We start from the raw sequence: 20,020 nt of genomic DNA on the forward strand, positions 1-20,020 counted from the left end.
ACTGAGGAATGAATTTTATAACCACTCGGCTGTTTAGGACGTATGTTATTTAAAAGTTTTAAAGTACTCCTTACCAACGCATTTGCCTTGATTGGGACTGAAGTTATACCCCATCTCGCAGAACAGTGGGTCTGGCCGAGGCCTGGGCGGCGGCGGAGGATAAGACCACTCCGGCGACGGCGTGGGCGCTGGAAAATGAATGAATAATCTCATCATCATGTCATGTCTTAGTTAACAATTTCTACTAACATACTATGTAAGTAACTTTATAACTAACACCTAATATGGATCTCATGATCTAAAATAAACGGTTTTTATTTATTTATTTTTAGCGACATTTTTTGAGATACCTATTAATAAATAAATAAATAAATATCACGGGACAATTCACACCAATTGACCTAGTCCCAAAGTAAGCTTAGCAAAGCTTGTGTTATGGGTACTAACTACTAAGCAACGGATAAATATAATTATATAGATAGATACATACTTAAATACATATTAAACACCCAAGACCCGAGAACAAACATTCGTATTTTTCATACAAATATCTGCCCCGACACGGGAATTGAACCCGGAACCTCAAGCTTCGTAGTCAGGTTCTCTAACCACTAGGCCATCGGGTCGTCTTTAAGGAGGACCTTGAACCCGTGGCTTTAAGGAGGTCATCTTGATCTTGTCAATCACATTGGTTGACATTGGTAAATGAATCATGAAATCGTGATCCCCACTATTGAACTTCTAGGAGTTACAACTATCATCAGACACAGATATAATTATTTAAGGGTTGGAGTCACTCGCTTATTTAATACTCGAGGAACGCCTGACTGTTTCGAAACAATCCGTGGTTCCTTGTCAAGGTGAGCTCGACCGGATATCCACTTGGCTGAGCTGCAAGAGCACTAGCAAGTGGAGGGGGTGAGGATGACGACGCAGTCATGCTTGCCATTGCACATGAAGTCCAGGATGTAGTCGCAATGGAAGTCAGTTTACTCATTGTTACGAGCTTCCACATAAGACAGTTTACCAGCGGTAGTAGATGTGGTGGTGGTCCTTCTGTTAGCACGTCTAGTGGTGCTGGTGGTGGTGGGCCGCCAAGTGGTGGGGGTGGGGATGACGACGCAGTCGTGGTTGCCATCGCGCATGAAGCCTGGGATGCAATCGCAGCGGTAACCGCCTTGCTCGTTCTTGCATGCTTCCAGAGCACCGCAAATGTGACGGCCGTTGCATTCGTCTATGTCTGTTTACAGTAGAAAGGGATATTTTTGAAAGTGGTAAAACTGCATACCTTTTTGAAAGATTTCAAAGAATTTTTAATTGAGATTGAAAAATCTTTCGGCGCAATGTTGCCGATGTTCAAAGACATGATGGTCTCTCTAGGGATTTTTAGGGATGGTTCACAGGCTGAAATATTTTGAATTAATTTTATGAATCATTCACATGGCATCAATTTTATGCTCGAGTGGAAATTAGTTGAAATTTCCGAGTTTAAAAAAAACAACAACGTTTTTATAATTAAAACGATCTTAAAATGAGTTCAAGGGCTATTTCGTTTTGTTAACCATGAATAAACTCAATATCGCTACTCACCCACGCATTCTCCTGCACTATTCTTCTCATAACCATTCAGACAATGCAGCTCATTAATATCGAAATCCTCTGGCTTATCTTTGTCGATGACATTAATCCATCTGTCCTTCGGCAGGTCCCCTGTATTCACTTCATATCCTCCATCAGGATTCCTCTCTTTCTCAATTATATCTGGGTCAGTAGGTACTGGAACTACGACACTAGGAAATCTACCATTATCTGGGCCAATAGGTCTTGTAGGTTCAGTTGTGGAAGTCGGCGGGTATGCAGGATACGGTCTGCTAGTAAATGGTCGTCTGGTGCTTGTTGGGCGACCGTACGGATTGTATCTCGATGGTGGAGGGCGGTATGGTGGTAACGTTGGTTTGGGTGTAGTGGTTGATGTGGTTGTTGATGTAGAAGTTGTTGTGGATGTTGTCGTTGGTCTCGGAGTCGTAGTAGAAGTAGTTGTTGGTCTAGGAGTAGTTGGTTTAGGGGTGGTTGGTCTGCGGGTAGTCGGTCTAGGGGTAGTTGGTTTGGGATTAGTAGGTTTAGGTGTCGGTCGAGACGTACTCGAAGTTGACGCAGGTGGTTGTGCTGACCCAACATCGTTCGTAGAGTTGTCTTCACCACTGAAAAAAAGAGTTGAAGTTGTAGAAAATTATGATGTTTTCAAATGTGAAGACAGAAAGAAAACATTAATTCGTGTCAACATTCGAAGAGTGCATGTCACAAAATAGCCCCAAATCAGCAAAGATTGCCGGTCTTGCGAACGGCGCTGATTTTCCTTTGGGACTATCTGAAGAGATATTCAAAAAGATCAAAACTAAATTCCTGCGCTAGATCTTTCAATGGTGTTCGATTTCAAAAGCATGCGTGCATTTGTTTAAGGATACGACGCTGCGGATCTGCGCCTGTGTACGGTTTAGTAAATCCTAGTACAGGGTAGAGCTACTCTTTGACCAGGTTTAATAAAAGCTGCTCTGAGAAAAAATCAACTACGCCGCGGTGTCGTTAGTTGCACACTGTGCCTCTTTTTACATCTAACTAAAGACAAACTTACTCGGTGTCGTAGTATTCATATTCGTACTGGGATGTGGTGGAAGAGGTGGTGGGGGAGCGACGCGTACAAGTAAACGATCCCAGCACGTTGAGGCAGTACATCCCCGGCCCGCAGTTGTCCAGCTTCATTTCGCACTCGTCTATGTCTAAACATCCATTTACAGGAAATTAATTCACAGAAGAAGATGCTAAAAAATGTAATAAGTAGGTACCTAAAAGTAAAAGGTACATTATCAGATATATCAGAATGCATAACGTCTATGAACTAGAGTAAAGTCTTGTATTTTATACGCTTTTGCCTAAAAAAATAACGAAGAAACAAAACAAACAGTTACTAATGACGGTGTAAAACAACCAGAGTTACTGGTGTTAGTCATAGACATAAAGCTAGCAAGCAACTGGATAGAACATAATGTCTGCTGTCCTCAGGCGGGTACATACGCCATGTGTGCCACAAATAAGAGGTATGTTTGAGAAGGAAGTTGAAAGTATAACAGCGCACCGCGCGCGCTAACTCAACCAACCACTTGTAAATGGAAACCAAAGAGCGATTGGATGCAAATTTTACATTTGCACAACCGGTTACTAACCTACGCATGACCCTGACGCAGAATCGAGCCCGAAGCCTTTCTTGCAGCGGCACTCGTGGCCACCGAATGTGTTGATGCAGTTCTGGAACTGGTCGCACAAGTGTGTGCCTTCCCGGCACTCGTCGATGTCTGGAACGTGAGGGTGAAAAGTCACGGTGTGCTCAAAAATCAGCTTTTTATGCTTCCGTGATTTATAATGACTTGATACTTAATCACAAAATAGCTCCTAAGTTTTTGTTGTTTCAGTCTAAGTCGTAGTCACTAGTGTATTGCTGTAATGCAGTTGAAACTCATAAGTCATAAGTGAATATACTTAATCACAATTTTGCGTGGCTAAGTCCACAAATTGGTAGAGAGATTACTTTTATTCGTCATCTGTGGGAGGCTGTAAGGAATCGAAGTAGGAAGAAGAGTGAGAGAAAAAAATAGTAAGTATCTAATTTGAAATTTCAAACTGATTTAAAAATGACTACTAGGTACGAGTAAGTATTTCCTAGATCTGAGTATTATTTTTGTGTTAACTACCAAAACGGACAATGAAGATAAGAATTGTTATTTACCTTCGCAAATCGAGCTCCCTACCCGCATTCTTGTTCCTTCCTGACATGACTTAGTAGTCAACCTGAAAATTAGGAATATATTTTATTATGATTTTTTGACATGTTATCCTCTCAAAATGTTTTAAAATGAACCTGGAATTTTTCCCTAAGTGGTTGGTCATTATTTATATACATTTTGTTCGATGTTTAAAATGTACCGTGTTAAATGCGTGATACTGTTTTGAATCAAAAATTAGGATGGTATTTAGTCAAAGTTATCCATCGCTCTGTAAAAATAATGTGGCTTAGGTTTAAAAGAAGGGGCATAGAATACACGAAGTTGTGGTATGTACACACTTGGGCAACGTGCTGATTTTGGATTTGCAGTCGTAAGCTCCTGGCAGGTTGATGCAGATCTGGTTCCGCCTGCACACTTCAGCGCTTTCTTCGCACTCGTCGATATCTGAAAATATTTTTTATTAATTTCTATCTCTTTTCTTGAATTACATAAATTACCTAACCTGATCCCAACATAAGCAAAGCTTATCTTAGTACCTTACCACTAGCGAGAGTTAGCACTAGTGAGTTCGATCGTGATAATATTTGGCATGGCATTAGAGTTGAAGACCCTGGGTCTTACAAATAAAAAGGATGAAATTAAACCAGAAAAATTAGAACCCGGAAACCTGAAAAATCGCGGATGCGTGGTAAACGAATTCTCCGCTGACGAAGTCACGGACAAAAGTTAATTCTTTATGCATATGTCGGCGGCCGATCGTAAAATTTTCCAGATTACGAAATCCCTAGGCAATATCGTGAAATGGCGCCATTTCATTAATTGGCTAAGGGACATCCGCCATATCGATCAAAACTCACCGTTTAACGATTTGCCTAGTGACGTTTAGGCAGATAATGAAATTTCTAGCCATATCATGAAACGCCACCATTTCATGATTTGGCCAGTTTAGGCAGATCATTCATCATTTTACGATATGCCTAGGAATTTCGTGATCTACCGAATTTTACGATCGGTCGCCGACACATATAATTACGGACCTCAAGGTTCGCTATCAGCTGCTCTTACCAAGTATCGTTCGGTCTTTAAGGCCAAAAAAGGTCCAATCTAAAGTATCATACCTTCGCAGATTCCAGTGGCACTGTTGACCTTGAACCCTGGCGCGCATCGCTTGGAGACGTGGTCCTGGCAGAAGAAGTCGCCGTGCGTGTTGATGCAATGCTGCGACAGACGCTGGCAGTCGTCCAGCCGTTCCTCGCACTCGTCTATGTCTGGTAACAGAGTTCATGTTGATTAACCTTTTTATAGATCAGCGCGAAGAGATGAGAAGAGCTGATATCCTTCAATAGAGCTATTTCAAATAATATCTTCACGGCGAAATTAATTAATTTTATTTATGAGATGTTTGTTCTTGATAATTTGAACAAGAATACGAGACACCTACTTGAAGCTTAGCTAGATTAGTTTAGGAGTATTCAAAACTTTGTGGCTTCCGTTCTGCTCTTTATTGTATAATACCACAACTCTTTTTTTTCTACCATTTTTTCATCATCACCCAAATAACAGCTGTAGGACGTCCACGGTCTGACATACTTAGGCCTCCTCCATAGACCTCCAGACTTGTACTATTATCCATTCTGTGCCTCCAGTTGCTTCTGTCCGAAGCGACCTGCACCACCAGATCCACCTTTAACCCGCGGCTTTATGCAGACCACGACCATTTTTTTGGCATACCTTTAAACAAGCAGAGCGACACTTACCAACACATTCATCATTGGAACCAGCTCTGAAGCCAGCAGGGCATATGTCATTCTTCGGCGCGGGCGCAACAGTCGGAGCCGCGGTGACGCCCTCGGCCATCGGCTTGCCGGGCTTGCCGCTGCACTTGTAGCCACCTATCGTGTTCTCGCACAGGTACTTCGGGCATGGAGGGCGGGGCAGTTGGCACTCGTTTATATCTAAGAAGGAAGTTCAAAATTTAAAACGTTTATCCTGAAATAGGCTGCAAAGGGACTTTTACATGTCACTTTTTTTTAACTACCAGCGTTTTCGGATAGACTATCAGCCAAGAATAAATATAGGATAATAAGGGAAAGGAATCTAAAACAGATTTGAACATTTCGGTTTCTTTTAGGGTGAAAATACTTCGGGGATAATAGCTTTGGTTCTTGATTACCAGTGTAGACAAAAGGCGCATGATCATAGTATTGTGGAAGTAATTGGAGCAGGTCTATAAGTATTATAGATCTCACTATCATCATCAGCTGCAAGACGTCCATTACTGAACGATAACTTGCCACTTGCATCGAGCGGATGCTGACAACCCTCATAATGTCGTCAGTCCACCCAGTGAGAGGCCTGCCAACGTTTCATCTTCCGGTTCGTATTTAGTCACCACTTGAGAACTTTTCTCCTCTAATCTATCTGTGACCACAGACCTAACAGTTCTGACGTTTAACGATAATGGAGTGCTGATAATAGACTCTGGTACTTTTGCTCCGCATTTCTAGTTCTACCATGTATGGATTTATCGATTATGACTCCGTCGTAATTTGATGGACCCTACTTGTTTTGAGGATATAAATACTATAGAGTTCATACGACATAAAAATTAAATATTACATGAAAATCTCTTTCAAGACCAGGTAATAATATTATGATGACGTATCAGATTATTTATTCTAATAGTGGAAGAGACAGAAGAGATAGAGAGACCATATGAATTTCCTTACCATCGCAAACCTGGTTGACCACATTGCGCTTAAATCCCGCCGGACAGCTGATCCCCACTTCCCGCTTCTTAATGGGCACGCATTTGAAGGAGCCAGGAATGTTGTGGCACACATGGTCCTCTTTGAAACACAGGTTGTCAGTGGATTCAGCACATTCATTGATATCTAGGAAAGGAAAGATAATGTGGCTATACATTTGAAAGAATTACTAGAAAACTCCGCTGTGTAAATAGCCCATTTTATTTATAGCCTAGATACACCGAAAATAACCTTGATTTGCAAAGCACAAGTACTCTGAAACCCTTCATTAAAACGAAATATTAAAAGACGTAAAAACATGAGAAACTTTACAACAAGTAAACTATTCATCATCATCATATCAGCTGTAGGACGTCCACTGTTAGATATAGTCCTCCAGTTGCTTGTTTGGAAGCGGCCTGCACCACCAGATCCACCTTTAACCCGCGGCTTTATGCAGACCACGACCATTTTTTTGGCATACCTTTAAACAAGCAGAGCGACACTTACCAACACATTCATCTTTAGAACCAACTCTGAAGCCAGTAGGGCATAATATTTCAATCTTCGGCGCGGGCGCAACAGTCGGAGCCGCGGTGACGCCCTCGGCCATCTGCTTGCCGCTGCACTTGTAGCCACCTATCGTGTTCTCGCACAGGTACTTCGGGCATGGAGGGCGGGGAAGTTGGCACTCGTTTATATCTAAGAAGGAAGTTCAAAATTTAAAACGTTTATCCTGAAATAGGCTGCAAAGGGCTCTTTTACATGTCACTTTTTTTTAACTACCAGCGTTTTCGGATAGACTGTCAGCCAAGAATAAATATAGGATAATAAGGGAAAGGAATCTAAAACAGATTTGAACATTTCGGTTTCTTTTAGGGTGAAAATACTTCGGGGATAATAGCTTTGGTTCTTGATTACCAGTGAAGACAAAAGGCGCATGATCATAGTATTGTGGAAGTAATTGAAGCAGGTCTATAATTATTATAGATCTCACTATCATCATCAGCTGCAAGACGTCCATTACTGAACGATAACTTGCCACTTGCATCCAGCGGATGCTGACAACCCTCACAATGTCGTCAGTCACCGAAAATAACCTTGATTTGCAAAGCACAAGTACTCTGAAACCCTTCATTAAAACGAAATATTAAAAAACGTAAAAACATGAGAAACTTTACAACAAGTAAATATCATATCAGCATCATATCAGCTGTAGGATGTCCACTATTAGATATAGGCCTCCAGTTATTTGTTTGGAAGCGGCCTGCATTCACCGTGAACCCGCGACTTTAACCAAATCAATCGTCTCTATTCGGGAACTTTTCGGCCCCAGCGGCCATCTGTTCTCCATGCTATATGGCCTGCACATTGCCACTTCAACGAACTAATTCGCTAAGCTATGTCGGTGTTCTTCTACGTACTTTTATCTTCTCATTTCAGTAAACTATTCAATAGAAAAAGTATATTGTTCAACAATTTGCTCTTCTGACGATCTTCTGGTGCAGAGATTTGTAATACTAATTAGTATTACATACTACACCATTAAAATTTACCTTACCTTTACAAGTGCCGCCCTGATTTCTAAAGCCCTTCCGACAGGGGCATCTCACCACCCCGTCTGAATCGTCACATTCCTGGTCCGTTTCGCAGGACCCTGGCTTGCAGACCTGCCTCACTGCTTCCATCGTTGATGATACTTTCTTCTCTGTCGTGGTCTCAGGCTTTGATGCCGCTTCCTGAAGGGTAGATTGATTGATGTTAAGTTTGGTATTATCATGTTTTAAAACTAAAAATATGATTACGTTACGTATTTAATTAGAACGCCACGATATACTCCAGAAGTCAACTGCGTAGAAAGATGTAACTGAGATATAAATATTTTAAATAGAACCAGATCGTACAGAAGTATACCTAGTCTAGTGCCATCCACAAAGACGCGTGATTTTGTCAAAATTAGACATTTAAGATATTGTAATAAGAACCATGGCACGCGTCATCGTGAATGACTCTACCTATATTCTGTAGTGTAGTGAATGTTAAGTCAGTTAACTCTAGGCTACCCATTAATTCATTATTATTAACTAGGAACACTAATGCAAATTAAACTAAAATTCTAGTTTATCAATACCTATAAAATTTGTAATGCATTTAAATTAGTTATTCTTACCACACAACACCTATAATAAATGTTTTTCCTTAAATAAGTAACCGGACTGACGTCCGTTTCCACCGGTCCTCCGCATGCTTCCTTGCCCTGCGACTCTCCGGTGAGAATCCCAAAGGAACACTCGTCACAGCACGTCTGAAAATGCAGGCACGCTTAACATCATTATCATCATCACCTTCAGCCGAAAGACGTCCACCGATGCACATATGCCTTCCCCAAAGAACGCTACAGCGTGATCCTGCGCCACCCGAATTCAGTCATCAGTCGACTTTGTGGAGGACTATCCACGCTACTACTTTCGGTACGTGGCGGCCACCACACCAAAGAATACAACAGACCTCCACCAGAATGTGCTCCACCTAACGCCACTTGGTTAGTATCCAAATTGGGACACTATAAGTCATAGTTAACGTTACTTTAGTAAATTTATTGGAATAATTAATTATGTTTCGCTGTGAGGAATATGGTTTCTTGAATTTTGGTACCTACTGGTATAGCTTGAATGACAATACAAGGTACAATCACAGCTTGCTTTCAAATGATTAGTTTTACAGAAACTTGTTTACCTTTCCGACGTCAGTGTTTGGTACATTACATCGTTTGGCCGCGGCATATTTGGAGCCAGCTTCACATTCGTCTTTTAATCTGAAATTATAAAACGGTAAGTAATTAAATCTTTTATAAACATCCACTGGACTGAAGTTTTAGTAATATCTCTTTTTTCAAAATTGAAAATACAAACTGAAATATAGATGCACATAAAAACCAGAAAAATAAGACCAGCACTGGGAATCGAACCCAGGTCCTCGGCATTCCGTGCCACGTGCTATACCGCTATACCACTGCTGGACAACGGTACAGACACGAATTTCCCCTATGCACCACATATCTCAGCTTTTTTGTTTCTTATTTAGCCACTTAAGCAGTGACGCTAGCGACATCTATACCGTAGCCCTCATCGAGAAACTTTCGCTTTTTTTTTCGGTATAGCACGTGGCACGGAATGCCGAGGACCTGGGTTCGATTCCCAGTGATGGTCTTATTTTCTGGTTTTTCTGTGCATCTTATTTCAGTTTGTATTTTCAATTTAGGTTTTACGGGATGACCGTATAAGTAAAAATTTGGAATTGAAATAAAAAATACTACAAAAAGATTCCAAAAAACCAATCTTAATTTCTTTTTTCATTACAATATCAATATTAATTAGCTCATTTTGAAAAATCTGTTTCCCGCGCTTTTTAGGGTTCCGTAGCCAAAATGGCAAAAACGGAACCCTTATAGTTTCGCCATGTCTGTCTGTCTGTCTGTCCGTCCGCGGTTTTGCTCAGGGACTATCAATGCTAGAAAGCTGTAATTTTGCACGAATATATATGTAAAGTATGTCGATAAAATGGTATAATAAAAAAATCAAAAAAAATTTTTTTAGGGTACCTCCCATAGACGTAAAGTGGGGGAGATTTTTGTTTTCTCATCTAACCCTATAGTGTGGTATATCGTCAGACCATTAGGGGTTTGTTAAGACGATTTTTCGATTCAGTGATTTTTTTGCGAAATATTCAACTTTAAAGTGCAAATTTTCATGAAAATCGAGCGTCTCCCCCTCTAAAATCTAAGCCGGTGGGTGGAAAAATTTGAAAAAGTTCAGAATGGTAGTAAGCATATCAAACTTTCAATTAAAAACTATAACGGCTAAGTTTGATTGAGAATTAATAGTAGTTTAAGAGTAAATAGCCCGCTAAAGTATAAAATATACCTAAATTTGGAAGATTCAGTATAAAAATACGAGATCCTTAGAAAAATATTACTTAATTTTTTCGTAATGGCTACGGAACCCTATTTTGGGCGTGTCCGACACGCTCTTGCTCGGTTTTTTAATTTAATTATATAGTCCATCCTCTTTAAAACAATTTGTGACGTTCTAAAAATTCAAATTCGTACACAGCGGTAGTCAATAAACATGGAATTCCCGTTAGTCATACCTATCTGTTCATGTTCACCTAGTTCACATACACACGGTATTTTTACCCTGTTAATCCAAGTGGATATTTTAGAGAAAAAATAGTTATAGGGGCTGTTTCACCATCCATTGATTAGTGTTAAGTGGCGGTTAGGTGTGATGTCGTCTCTATTTGTTTTGTTCGAAATTTGTTTTGTTTCGAGTTCGAAACCGTCGGTTAACGCTAATTAATGGATGGTGAAACAGCCCTATGGAATATTAGTTTAGAGATAAAATAACCAACATTGCTAAGTGTCCCTATCTTAAAATTATAGTAAATCACACTTCGCTTACAATTTCACTAGATACCAAAATCGGTTCAGTAGTTTAGATAAAAAAAAAACTTGAAAACTTGTGGCATTTTAAGCGTCAACAATACCTATTTGGTGAAATAGCCTCTGAAATCTGCCTCTTTATGATTGAACTTCTGGGTCTAATGGTTTCTACATTAGACCCGCGGGTAAATAAATCATATAAACATCATAAACATAAAAACGTGTGTTTTGATGGTATGAGAGAAAACTACTCACGCTTTTGTCACAATATGACTATGACATGCAAATTTGCAAACTAGTGTTTTCAAAAGGAATTCCTTTTAAAAACACTAGTTTTTTTTTAATAAATTAGCACCTAGGACGTTGTTTAGCAAAAAATTATCCGAAGCATTGTCATGTTATTTATTCTTTAACTTCGCTTTTGATGCTGCTGAAACTAGGCCCAAAATAAAAAAACATTTAGAGGTTTGCATCATTTTTGCTAAACTATATACGTCCGTATATGCGAAATAGGTTCTTACTTGAAGTGTTCATTGCAGCAGCTGGTCGCGGCCGCTCGGCAGCCCTCTTCCTGCTCATACTCTATGTACTCCGGAAGGTCCAGGGTCTGGCACTGCTTGACCGAGGACAGCGGCAGCGCCGATACCTCCCCATGGGAACAGCACACATCGGTGAGCTCATCTGGGTAATCTGAAAAAAAGAATGGGCTATTATAGGTAGAGTCATTAGTATTAGTCATCTAATAATCTAATCTAATCTAATAATTCACGATGACGCGAGCCGTGGTTCTTATTACAATTAAGATTGGTTTTTGGAGTCTTTTTGTATTTTTTATTTCAACTCTAAATTTGTTACTTTTACGGTCATTCATCCCGTAAAACCCATATCGAAATTTGATTGCGACATCGACATCTCTTTTCCGGGTGAGCGGTTTATTCCAATGGAACTCTGAAAGTTTCTCGATGAGGGCTACAGCACAGATGTCGCTAGTGTCACTGCTAAGTGACTAAATAAGAAACAAACAAGCTAAAATATGTGGTGCATAGAAATTCGTGTCTGTACCCCTGTCCAGTGGTGGTGTAGCGGTATAGCACGTGGCACGGAATGCCGAGGACCTGGAATAGATTCCCAGCGCTGGTCTATTTTTCTGGTTTTTCTGCGCATCTATGTTTCAGTTTGTATTTTCTTATTACAATGTCATTAAAGTGTAATCTTGACAAAATCACGCGTCTTCGTGGATGGCACTAGGTATACATTGCTAAAAATCCATCTGCATTCCTAAAACTCAGAGATGCGTGAAATGCGTTTGAACCTCTACGTTCCTCTCAAACCACTAGGCTCTAGTGACTAGGGTAACACGGCTTTTTAGCTGGTTAATTAAGTTAAGTTGGTGAATTAGGTTGGTTGGTTAGGGTTAGTTAGTTAATTAGGTTAGCTATAGTTAATATTAGTTGTTATTGTCACTCCCACAATCAAATTATATAGAGAAGTAGCTGTTGCCCGCGACTCTACGTCGTCTACGCGCGTTTACGTCCTATTCAGTCAGACCTACCGCTCGCTTAACCGCTCTATATCAATTAATAATCTCTCGATGCGATCGTCCCCTACACTGTCTTGATGAATACTGACTGAGGCTAACTGAAAAAAAAAACCAACATTTCCGAGAAAATTATTCACTACATCTGTACCTACCATTTTGTGGGACCTTAGCATGAGCATGTATTATTTACATAGACCACGTCACTCACGATCAACACTCGTCGACAGTAATCTCACAACTCACAACATTATTTAGGCCTAAAATAGATACGCGATTATCCAATCTAGCTGAATGGACGTCAACTGCGTTAAGCGATGTTGATTTAAATCTCACTCTTCTCAGTGCCTTATTTATGACCATATCACTTGATGTACTTGTTCACAGATATACTTAGGTATTGATGTATCGTATACGCCTCAGGTATACACATTACACAGTGTAAATAAAATATTTGGTTTAAGAAGACGCGCGTCTCCGTCTAGACGCTACGACCACTATGTATACATATGTTGCGATTTGCGATTTTGTTGACTTAATAGTCGATCGTTGAATGAGTGTCCAACAGATATTAGTTCGGAAAAAAAATGGAAATAAATCCTACCCTAAGGATGGGAAAAAATATAAAAAAAAAAAAAAATAACAAAAAATTAAACCGCCGAAAAAGCTGCAAAGCACAACATTAAAACTGTAATTTTCAGACAGCAGGCAGCGTTTAAGTTTTTTCTGGTAACGCCATAAATAGGTAAGTAATTAGTTTTATAACGACCTACCTGACCTTTTTAGATAAGGATGATTCATAATTATACAGCTAGTTAGCAGAATTAATATATTGAAATGTTAATGGGATAAATTCTGTCACGAGCTCTACTAGTATGAGGAATGTCCATAATAGTTACATACGTCGCTCTCTACCATTCTAGAGACAAAGTTTCACCGCGATAGTTAGAGTAGCTTTGCGATCGGAAAACTGCTGTGATTCCCACCTACCTCCCATGCTACATTATTTTAGTTGTTACTAGTTTTCGCCTACAACTGCATCCGCGTAGATTTTATAATCGAAGCTCTCTATTGCTAGTTTTAAGCTAAAATTAAAGGATCATTTGCCAAAGCGTCAGTTAATTGGCGATATTGTACAGTATCATCATGTATCATGTAAACATTTAGAATTAAGTGAAATACCTATACAAAGATGTAGAAATAATTCCATTTTCAAATAATGAGATACATATATCATGTACAAAGGCTAATCCCTTTGCAGAATCTCCGTCAGAAGGCCATAATGTATAACATATACGTATAACATATTTTCAAGGTGTCAAATAGGCATGCACAATTTTTCTTTCTTTTGCTCTTTATTTGGCTGCAGCTGAAAATCAGCGCTTTGGTTCCGTACCTCAGCATTGCTGAGCTGCCAGCCCTTTCGGCTAGCTATAAGTTGACTTTAATTAAACATTAATTTATGTACCTGATGTATGCTATTTAAAGTTTGCCGAATAAACTATTTCTTTCTTTCTTAATTTGTTTATAGTTACCCCGCGGAAACTATGCAATATTCCGGGATAAAAACTATGTCATTTCCCGGAACTCAAACAATCTAAAATCTTAATTGGTTCAATGGTTTGGACGTGAAAAGGTAACAAACAAACACTTACAAACTTTACAAAATATAAGTGGGATACTACAACATAATATCTTTTACCTTGCGCCTTTTTCTGTCTAGTGGAGAAGTGAGGTAAACATAAATAAAATAAATAATAAATAAATAAATATCACGGGACAATTCACACCAATTGACCTAGTCCCAAAGTAAGCTTAGCAAAGCTTGTGTTATGGGTACTAAGCAACGGATAAATATACTTATCTATCTATATTATCTATATAAATAAAAATTAACCGTAAAATGTGTTGCTAAGCGCAAAACTCGGGAACCACTGGTCCGATTTCGCTAATTCTTTTTTTGTTGTGTTCGGTACTGTCTTGAGAAGGTTTTTATGGACGAAAATACAGAAAAAATACAACGGGGGTGAAGCCGCGGGCAACAGCTAGTATAGATATAAACATATTGTAGTTTATTACTACTAGTCCGGTATTCTAATCGTTGTGTGGTGGATCTTGTGACACTGTTGATAGGAAAACATATAACATGTGACCACTTGTACTATTACTCAGTGTCATGACCTAGTGCTACATATAGCTATGATGACAGCCTAAAGTAATTCCCAAGTTCAAAACACCTGATAAATCCTTAATCAGCAGGCGGATGTTACTCGCGAGAACGTCTAAGGGACTTGGCAGAGATTGATTTTTTCTCAAAAATGTCCGTAAAAGTTGACATTATTCTTTACATATCAGAAGGTGAAGTGCATAGTTTATGGTCAGCGAAAAATTAAAAAGTTAAAAAGATTGCAGGCGCGCTAGCTCGACAATAATGAATTAGCGCGCCTGCAATCAGTCTAATTTTTTTTTTTAAGTTAAAAAGGCCATGGAAATGTTGGCACAAGTCGTATACAGCCAAGTTTAATGGCCGGTATCAGATATTTTATTGAAACTCCGGACTTTTTCTATTGGGTCTGAAATAGCTTGTGGTGTTTTCGGTGGAAAAATACACCTGCAGTTTATTTTTGATGAAAAAAGGCGGGAAAGCATAAGAAAAATATTGGAATAAAATTAAATTTTACAATATATTTTGAGAAAAAGTTTATTCTATTTCAGAATTATTCACCATTTTTGAGAAAAGCTTTATATTAGTCTCGGCTGGAATAGCAATTGCTGGCTTCGTATTAGTTAAACGGACTCGCAAGCTCGTCCGTTTAATACTCATACTCAGCCAGCAATTGCCTACTTCCAGGCCACGACAATAATCTACTATTAACATCGTCTTTCTACAAAGACTCGTACTACCTACGTACTCGTAGTCTAAACAGGGAAGATAGGAAAAAGAAGTAAAACTGTAATCATGCTTTTTCAAATACACTCGGCACATTCTACACTTTACTTTAACCTATTTTTTTTCACGAGGAGGTTATTAGGAAATGCGTATTTTTTGCTTTATTAAAAAAAACATAATTAGTACGGGAATCAATCAAACTAATATTAAATATTTGTCGCATAGAGAACCCTACACTGCGCATGGCCCGACGTCTTGACCGATTTTTTTATTTTTTTAGGATGTTAATAATCAATTTAAGCATACGGGATTACAGGCTGATACTTGCATGACGCTTGTACCCGGAGCTATATCGAAGTAAACAACTGAATGAGACATCCAAGGCAGCCTTGCTTTTCCAGCTGTTAACAATAAATGTGCCTTATGTTTGCCTTATGTTAATGTCAGCGCATCTTTGTTCGATTTGCATAGCTCCTTGTGGTGTTGCATGTAAATATGCGAATTGACACATAATGTGTCAATATATTAGGGAAGATGAATCGATGAATCATCGATTACGTAGAATTTGATGCTTCTTTTTTGTTATTGTATCTTCTTTACATAGTATATAAGTAACTGTATGTATGTATGTATGTATTTAGGCCTATATATATCTTTTGAACTATGCAACGGATTTTGATAGTTTTTATCATCACTTATATACAGAATAGATAAATTTTCACGGATTGATATATGTGTATACCAAATAATACATATAACGTTTAACGTTTTCTAGCGTTTAACGTTTTGTATGTGTCACACGAGACCAAAGTTTTTTTGCATCTCTTGTGTTTGAATCTCTTGTTTCTCTCAGGATTCTAACCTAGAATCACTCGCTGCGCTCGTAAATCAATTATAGAATCACTCGCTACGCTCGTGAATCAATTATAGAATCCTTAATTCGCTTACTCGGGATTCAAAATCATCACTCGCAACAAATAACTATTTCTAAGAGATTTTCTTTATAAGAGCTAGTTCTATATAATTTTATACACTTTTTAGGGTTCCGGAGCCAAAATGGCAAAAACGGAACCCTTAGTTTCGCCATGTCTGTCTGTCCATCCGCGGCTTTGCTTAGGGACTATCAACGCTAGAAAGCTGTAATTTTGCACGAATATATATGTAAACTATGCCGACAAATTGGTACAAAAAAATTTTTGGGGTTCCTCTCATTGACGTAAAGTGGGGGTGTTTTTTTTTCTCATCCAACCCTATAGTGTGGGGTATCGTTGGATAGGTGTTTTAAAACCATCAGGGGTTTCCTGACACGATTTTTGGATTCAGTAATTTGTTTGCGAAATATTCAACTTTAAAGTTCCATCGAGCGCCCCCCCCCCCCCCCCCTCAAATCTAAACCGGTGGGTGGAAAAATTTGAAAAAATTCAGGATGGTAGTAAGTATATCAAACTTACAAGAAAAACTATAATGGCTAAGTTTGCTTGAGAATTATTATTAGTTTAAGAGTAGCTGGAGAACGCGTTAAGATCACTTTTACTTATGTCTTTATGATCGTTTTCAACAATTTACCAATTAATTGGAAGTCATGTATTCGTCCACCTAAGCATGATAGATTAGCTTAGTCTTAAAGCAGATTAGGCGACACTCGAGCCGATCGTCTTGTTACTATGGGTTCGGGTACTGGGTCAAACGGGTAATGACTGGGGTAAAGTTAGCACCTATTACTTGAACAATCTATAACTAAGTAGTGTTTCTTTAAAATATGAGCGAGTCTGCTTTTTATGTTTTCAAGCCAAATGGTTTGTAGGTATTTACTTAGCTACTGTTTTTTTAAGTCTTATGTTTGACTCGGCTTAAGTACACTAAGGTGACTACTAGCCTTTTACCCGCGCCTCCGTCCGCGTAAATTAGGTTTTCACTATCCCGCTGCAGCCGCTGGAACTATGACATTTTCCGGGATAAAAACTATCCTATGTCCTTCCCCGGGAATCACACTATCTGTATACCGAATTTCATCTAAATCGGTTCAGCGGTTTAGACGTGATGAAGTAACAAACAAACAAGCAAATAAACAAACAAACAGACACTTACAAACTTTCGCATTTATTATATTAGTGGGATATCAGCCACATAGAGAATCTCCGAAACAAAACGTCCACAATGTAATTTTTGAGTATTTCCGTTGGAATTAATGGATATTAAATTGGAGGAATGGATATTAAATGTCCACTGACTGAAAAACAGGCGTTCATATTTTCTAACGAAATATCTGCCCCGGCTGATTGAATCCAGGACCTCAAGGTTTGTTATAGGGTCTATAATCAATAAGCTATCAGCATATACTCGTATATCCGCTCATTAGATGAGTTGACACAGACACGTTCGCTTTACATAAATAGGTACATTATAAGGTGTCCAAAGCTGTTGTCCGCGTTCTTTTTAATACATTACATACGTTACATACAATAGGTACGTTCTTTTTACCTACACAAATGGTGCGTTACGTCGTGAAAGATGATAATTTATAGCTTTACAAATAAAATTAGAACAGCTGAATATTTGAACGAATTGTGTTGAATAATTAATTACTCTATGTGTTCGTGGGAACATAAATTAAAAGTTTTTTATCTTGAAAACTGGGTTTTATTAATTAAATTCACAATTTTACAGAGCGTATACGTAGGTACTTGATGGTTGAGGTGAAAAAGTAAGAAAGCGAGAACGAATGAATGATTCACAGAATAAAGTTATTTTATAAAAATAGACAATATATGTAGAGCTTAAAGCCATGTTCAGACTCTGAACACCATGATGTACTTATATGTCAAATGACAATTAAGACGCATTAGAAGATTTAATCCTTTATCCATTGTTTGTTCTCGGGTCTTGGATGTTAAATATGTATTTATCTATATAAGTATCTTTATCCGTTACCTAGTATCCATAGTACAAGCTTTGCTTAGTTTGGGACTAGGTCAATTGGTGTCAAGTGTCCCATGATATTTATATTTATATTTTATTTTGGTTAGATTCCTTCATTGACACTCTGCTCGTTTTCACCCTATTATTTCGTGTAAACAGTCTGCAAATGGAATCTGGAACTGGCAACTTGACGCCTTCAATTTCCCGTGGGTCGACCCAAAACCTTCATCCTAAGCACTAAATCGAAATCTAGGTCAGGCCAACTGTGAACCTTAGTTATTTTAAGCCCCAAAACGAGATCTGTTATTCAATTGTATTGACTGGATAGTTAATACTTAGAGAACCGATTATGAAGCTTGAGGTCCCGAGTTCTATTCCCGGCCGGAGCAGATATTTGTATGAATAGTACGAGTGTTTGTTCTCGGGTCTTGGGTGTTTAATATGTATTTAAGTATGAATTTATCTATATAAGTATGTTTATCCGTTGCCTAGCACCCACAATACTTTGCTTAGTTTGGGACTAGGTCATTCGGTGTAAATTGTCCCATATTTTTTTTTAATTAATTTTATATGAACTCCTGCATTTCAATTCAGGGCATCATGATCACACAAGTTCCTCTCGGTAATCGAGCTGCTTGGCCAAATCGTAAATTGCTTGTGTTTCTACAAAACTGAACCGGCAACCCACACCTTTGAACTGGAGATAAAGTGGGAAGTAGATTATTAGTTATGAGCCTGCTTTAAGGGTATCTAATTGGTGGTTATAGAATAAACTTTATTTATTGTTTCAATATTTAACTTTGTAAACGCTTAGTACCTAAATAACTTCTGCATTCTAAAATGTTAATTGATTGATTGCTTAAAGCGAATTTTTTTTAATTTTTTTATTGAAAATTTTCTATTTTTTTAGTTAAAAGGAACCAAATCATACGTATTAGTGGTACCTACCCGTTACGAAACTGGGACGTTACTACTTGTTAGGTTACAAGAAATAGCGAAGTTATCTGGGCTTCTTATTGAAAATCTGTTGGGTATTAGTAGAAAGATGGAATTTTTAAACAATCAATATCATCATCATCATCCTGCAGGGCACAGGACTCCCCTCAGAATGAGTGGGCTTGGGCAGTAGTTCCCACGCGGGCCCAGTGCGGATTGGGAACTTCACACACACCATTGAATTGCTTCGCAGGTTTGTGCAGGTTTCCTCACGATGTTTTCCTTCACCGTAAAGCTCGTTTTAAATTTCAAATGTAATTCCGCACATGAATTTCGAAAAACAAACAATACAATAAAACAATCAATATAACTGCCCTTAAAGCATATAAGATATTCACGAAAGTTTTAATTTACCTAGAGTAGGTAGAGCGCTTGAAAACAAATGGTGTAGTTAAAAAACTCTTTCATACGCCGGCCGGCTAACACGAATTACATACCTATATTAACAATATGACTAATGTTTATACAAATGCAAAATGAACTAAAAACTCACCGTCGCATCTCGCCAAGTTCCAACTCACGCAACACAAAAACAACAACTCAAATAACTTCATTTTCAATTAAATCCACTGAAATATCACAAGTAGAAACAGTTTAATCATTAATAATCATTTCATTATTAATTATCGGTTGTTTTCGTTAATGATATTTCATTTCCGCGAACGTCTTCACGCGCGTACGTCGCCGTGTCTTTCTCGAGAGTGCGGCGGG

At 38.6% G+C, this 20,020-nt stretch overlaps 1 protein-coding gene across 1 annotated transcript in view; it reads right to left on the reverse strand.

The window, feature by feature from the left end:
- LOC141438734 (uncharacterized) overlaps positions 1-20,020 on the reverse strand; it is a 35,968-nt gene extending 15,948 nt beyond the window's left edge. Inside the window, exons 1-16 of the mRNA XM_074102661.1 lie at positions 19,803-20,020; positions 11,489-11,657; positions 9,263-9,341; positions 8,697-8,831; positions 8,088-8,265; positions 7,037-7,228; positions 6,509-6,673; positions 5,537-5,734; positions 4,898-5,047; positions 4,118-4,223; positions 3,782-3,843; positions 3,222-3,350; positions 2,633-2,777; positions 1,591-2,201; positions 1,028-1,240; positions 75-188 (exon numbers count right to left, since the gene is read on the reverse strand). Coding sequence (XP_073958762.1) covers positions 75-188; positions 1,028-1,240; positions 1,591-2,201; positions 2,633-2,777; positions 3,222-3,350; positions 3,782-3,843; positions 4,118-4,223; positions 4,898-5,047; positions 5,537-5,734; positions 6,509-6,673; positions 7,037-7,228; positions 8,088-8,265; positions 8,697-8,831; positions 9,263-9,341; positions 11,489-11,657; positions 19,803-19,863 — 2,707 coding nt within the window. The 5' untranslated portion in view covers positions 19,864-20,020. The remainder of the gene's footprint in view (positions 1-74; positions 189-1,027; positions 1,241-1,590; positions 2,202-2,632; positions 2,778-3,221; positions 3,351-3,781; positions 3,844-4,117; positions 4,224-4,897; positions 5,048-5,536; positions 5,735-6,508; positions 6,674-7,036; positions 7,229-8,087; positions 8,266-8,696; positions 8,832-9,262; positions 9,342-11,488; positions 11,658-19,802) is intronic.

Source organism: Choristoneura fumiferana, chromosome 19 (assembly GCF_025370935.1).
Source record: "Choristoneura fumiferana chromosome 19, NRCan_CFum_1, whole genome shotgun sequence".
Classification (NCBI taxonomy): Eukaryota; Metazoa; Arthropoda; class Insecta; order Lepidoptera; family Tortricidae; genus Choristoneura; species Choristoneura fumiferana.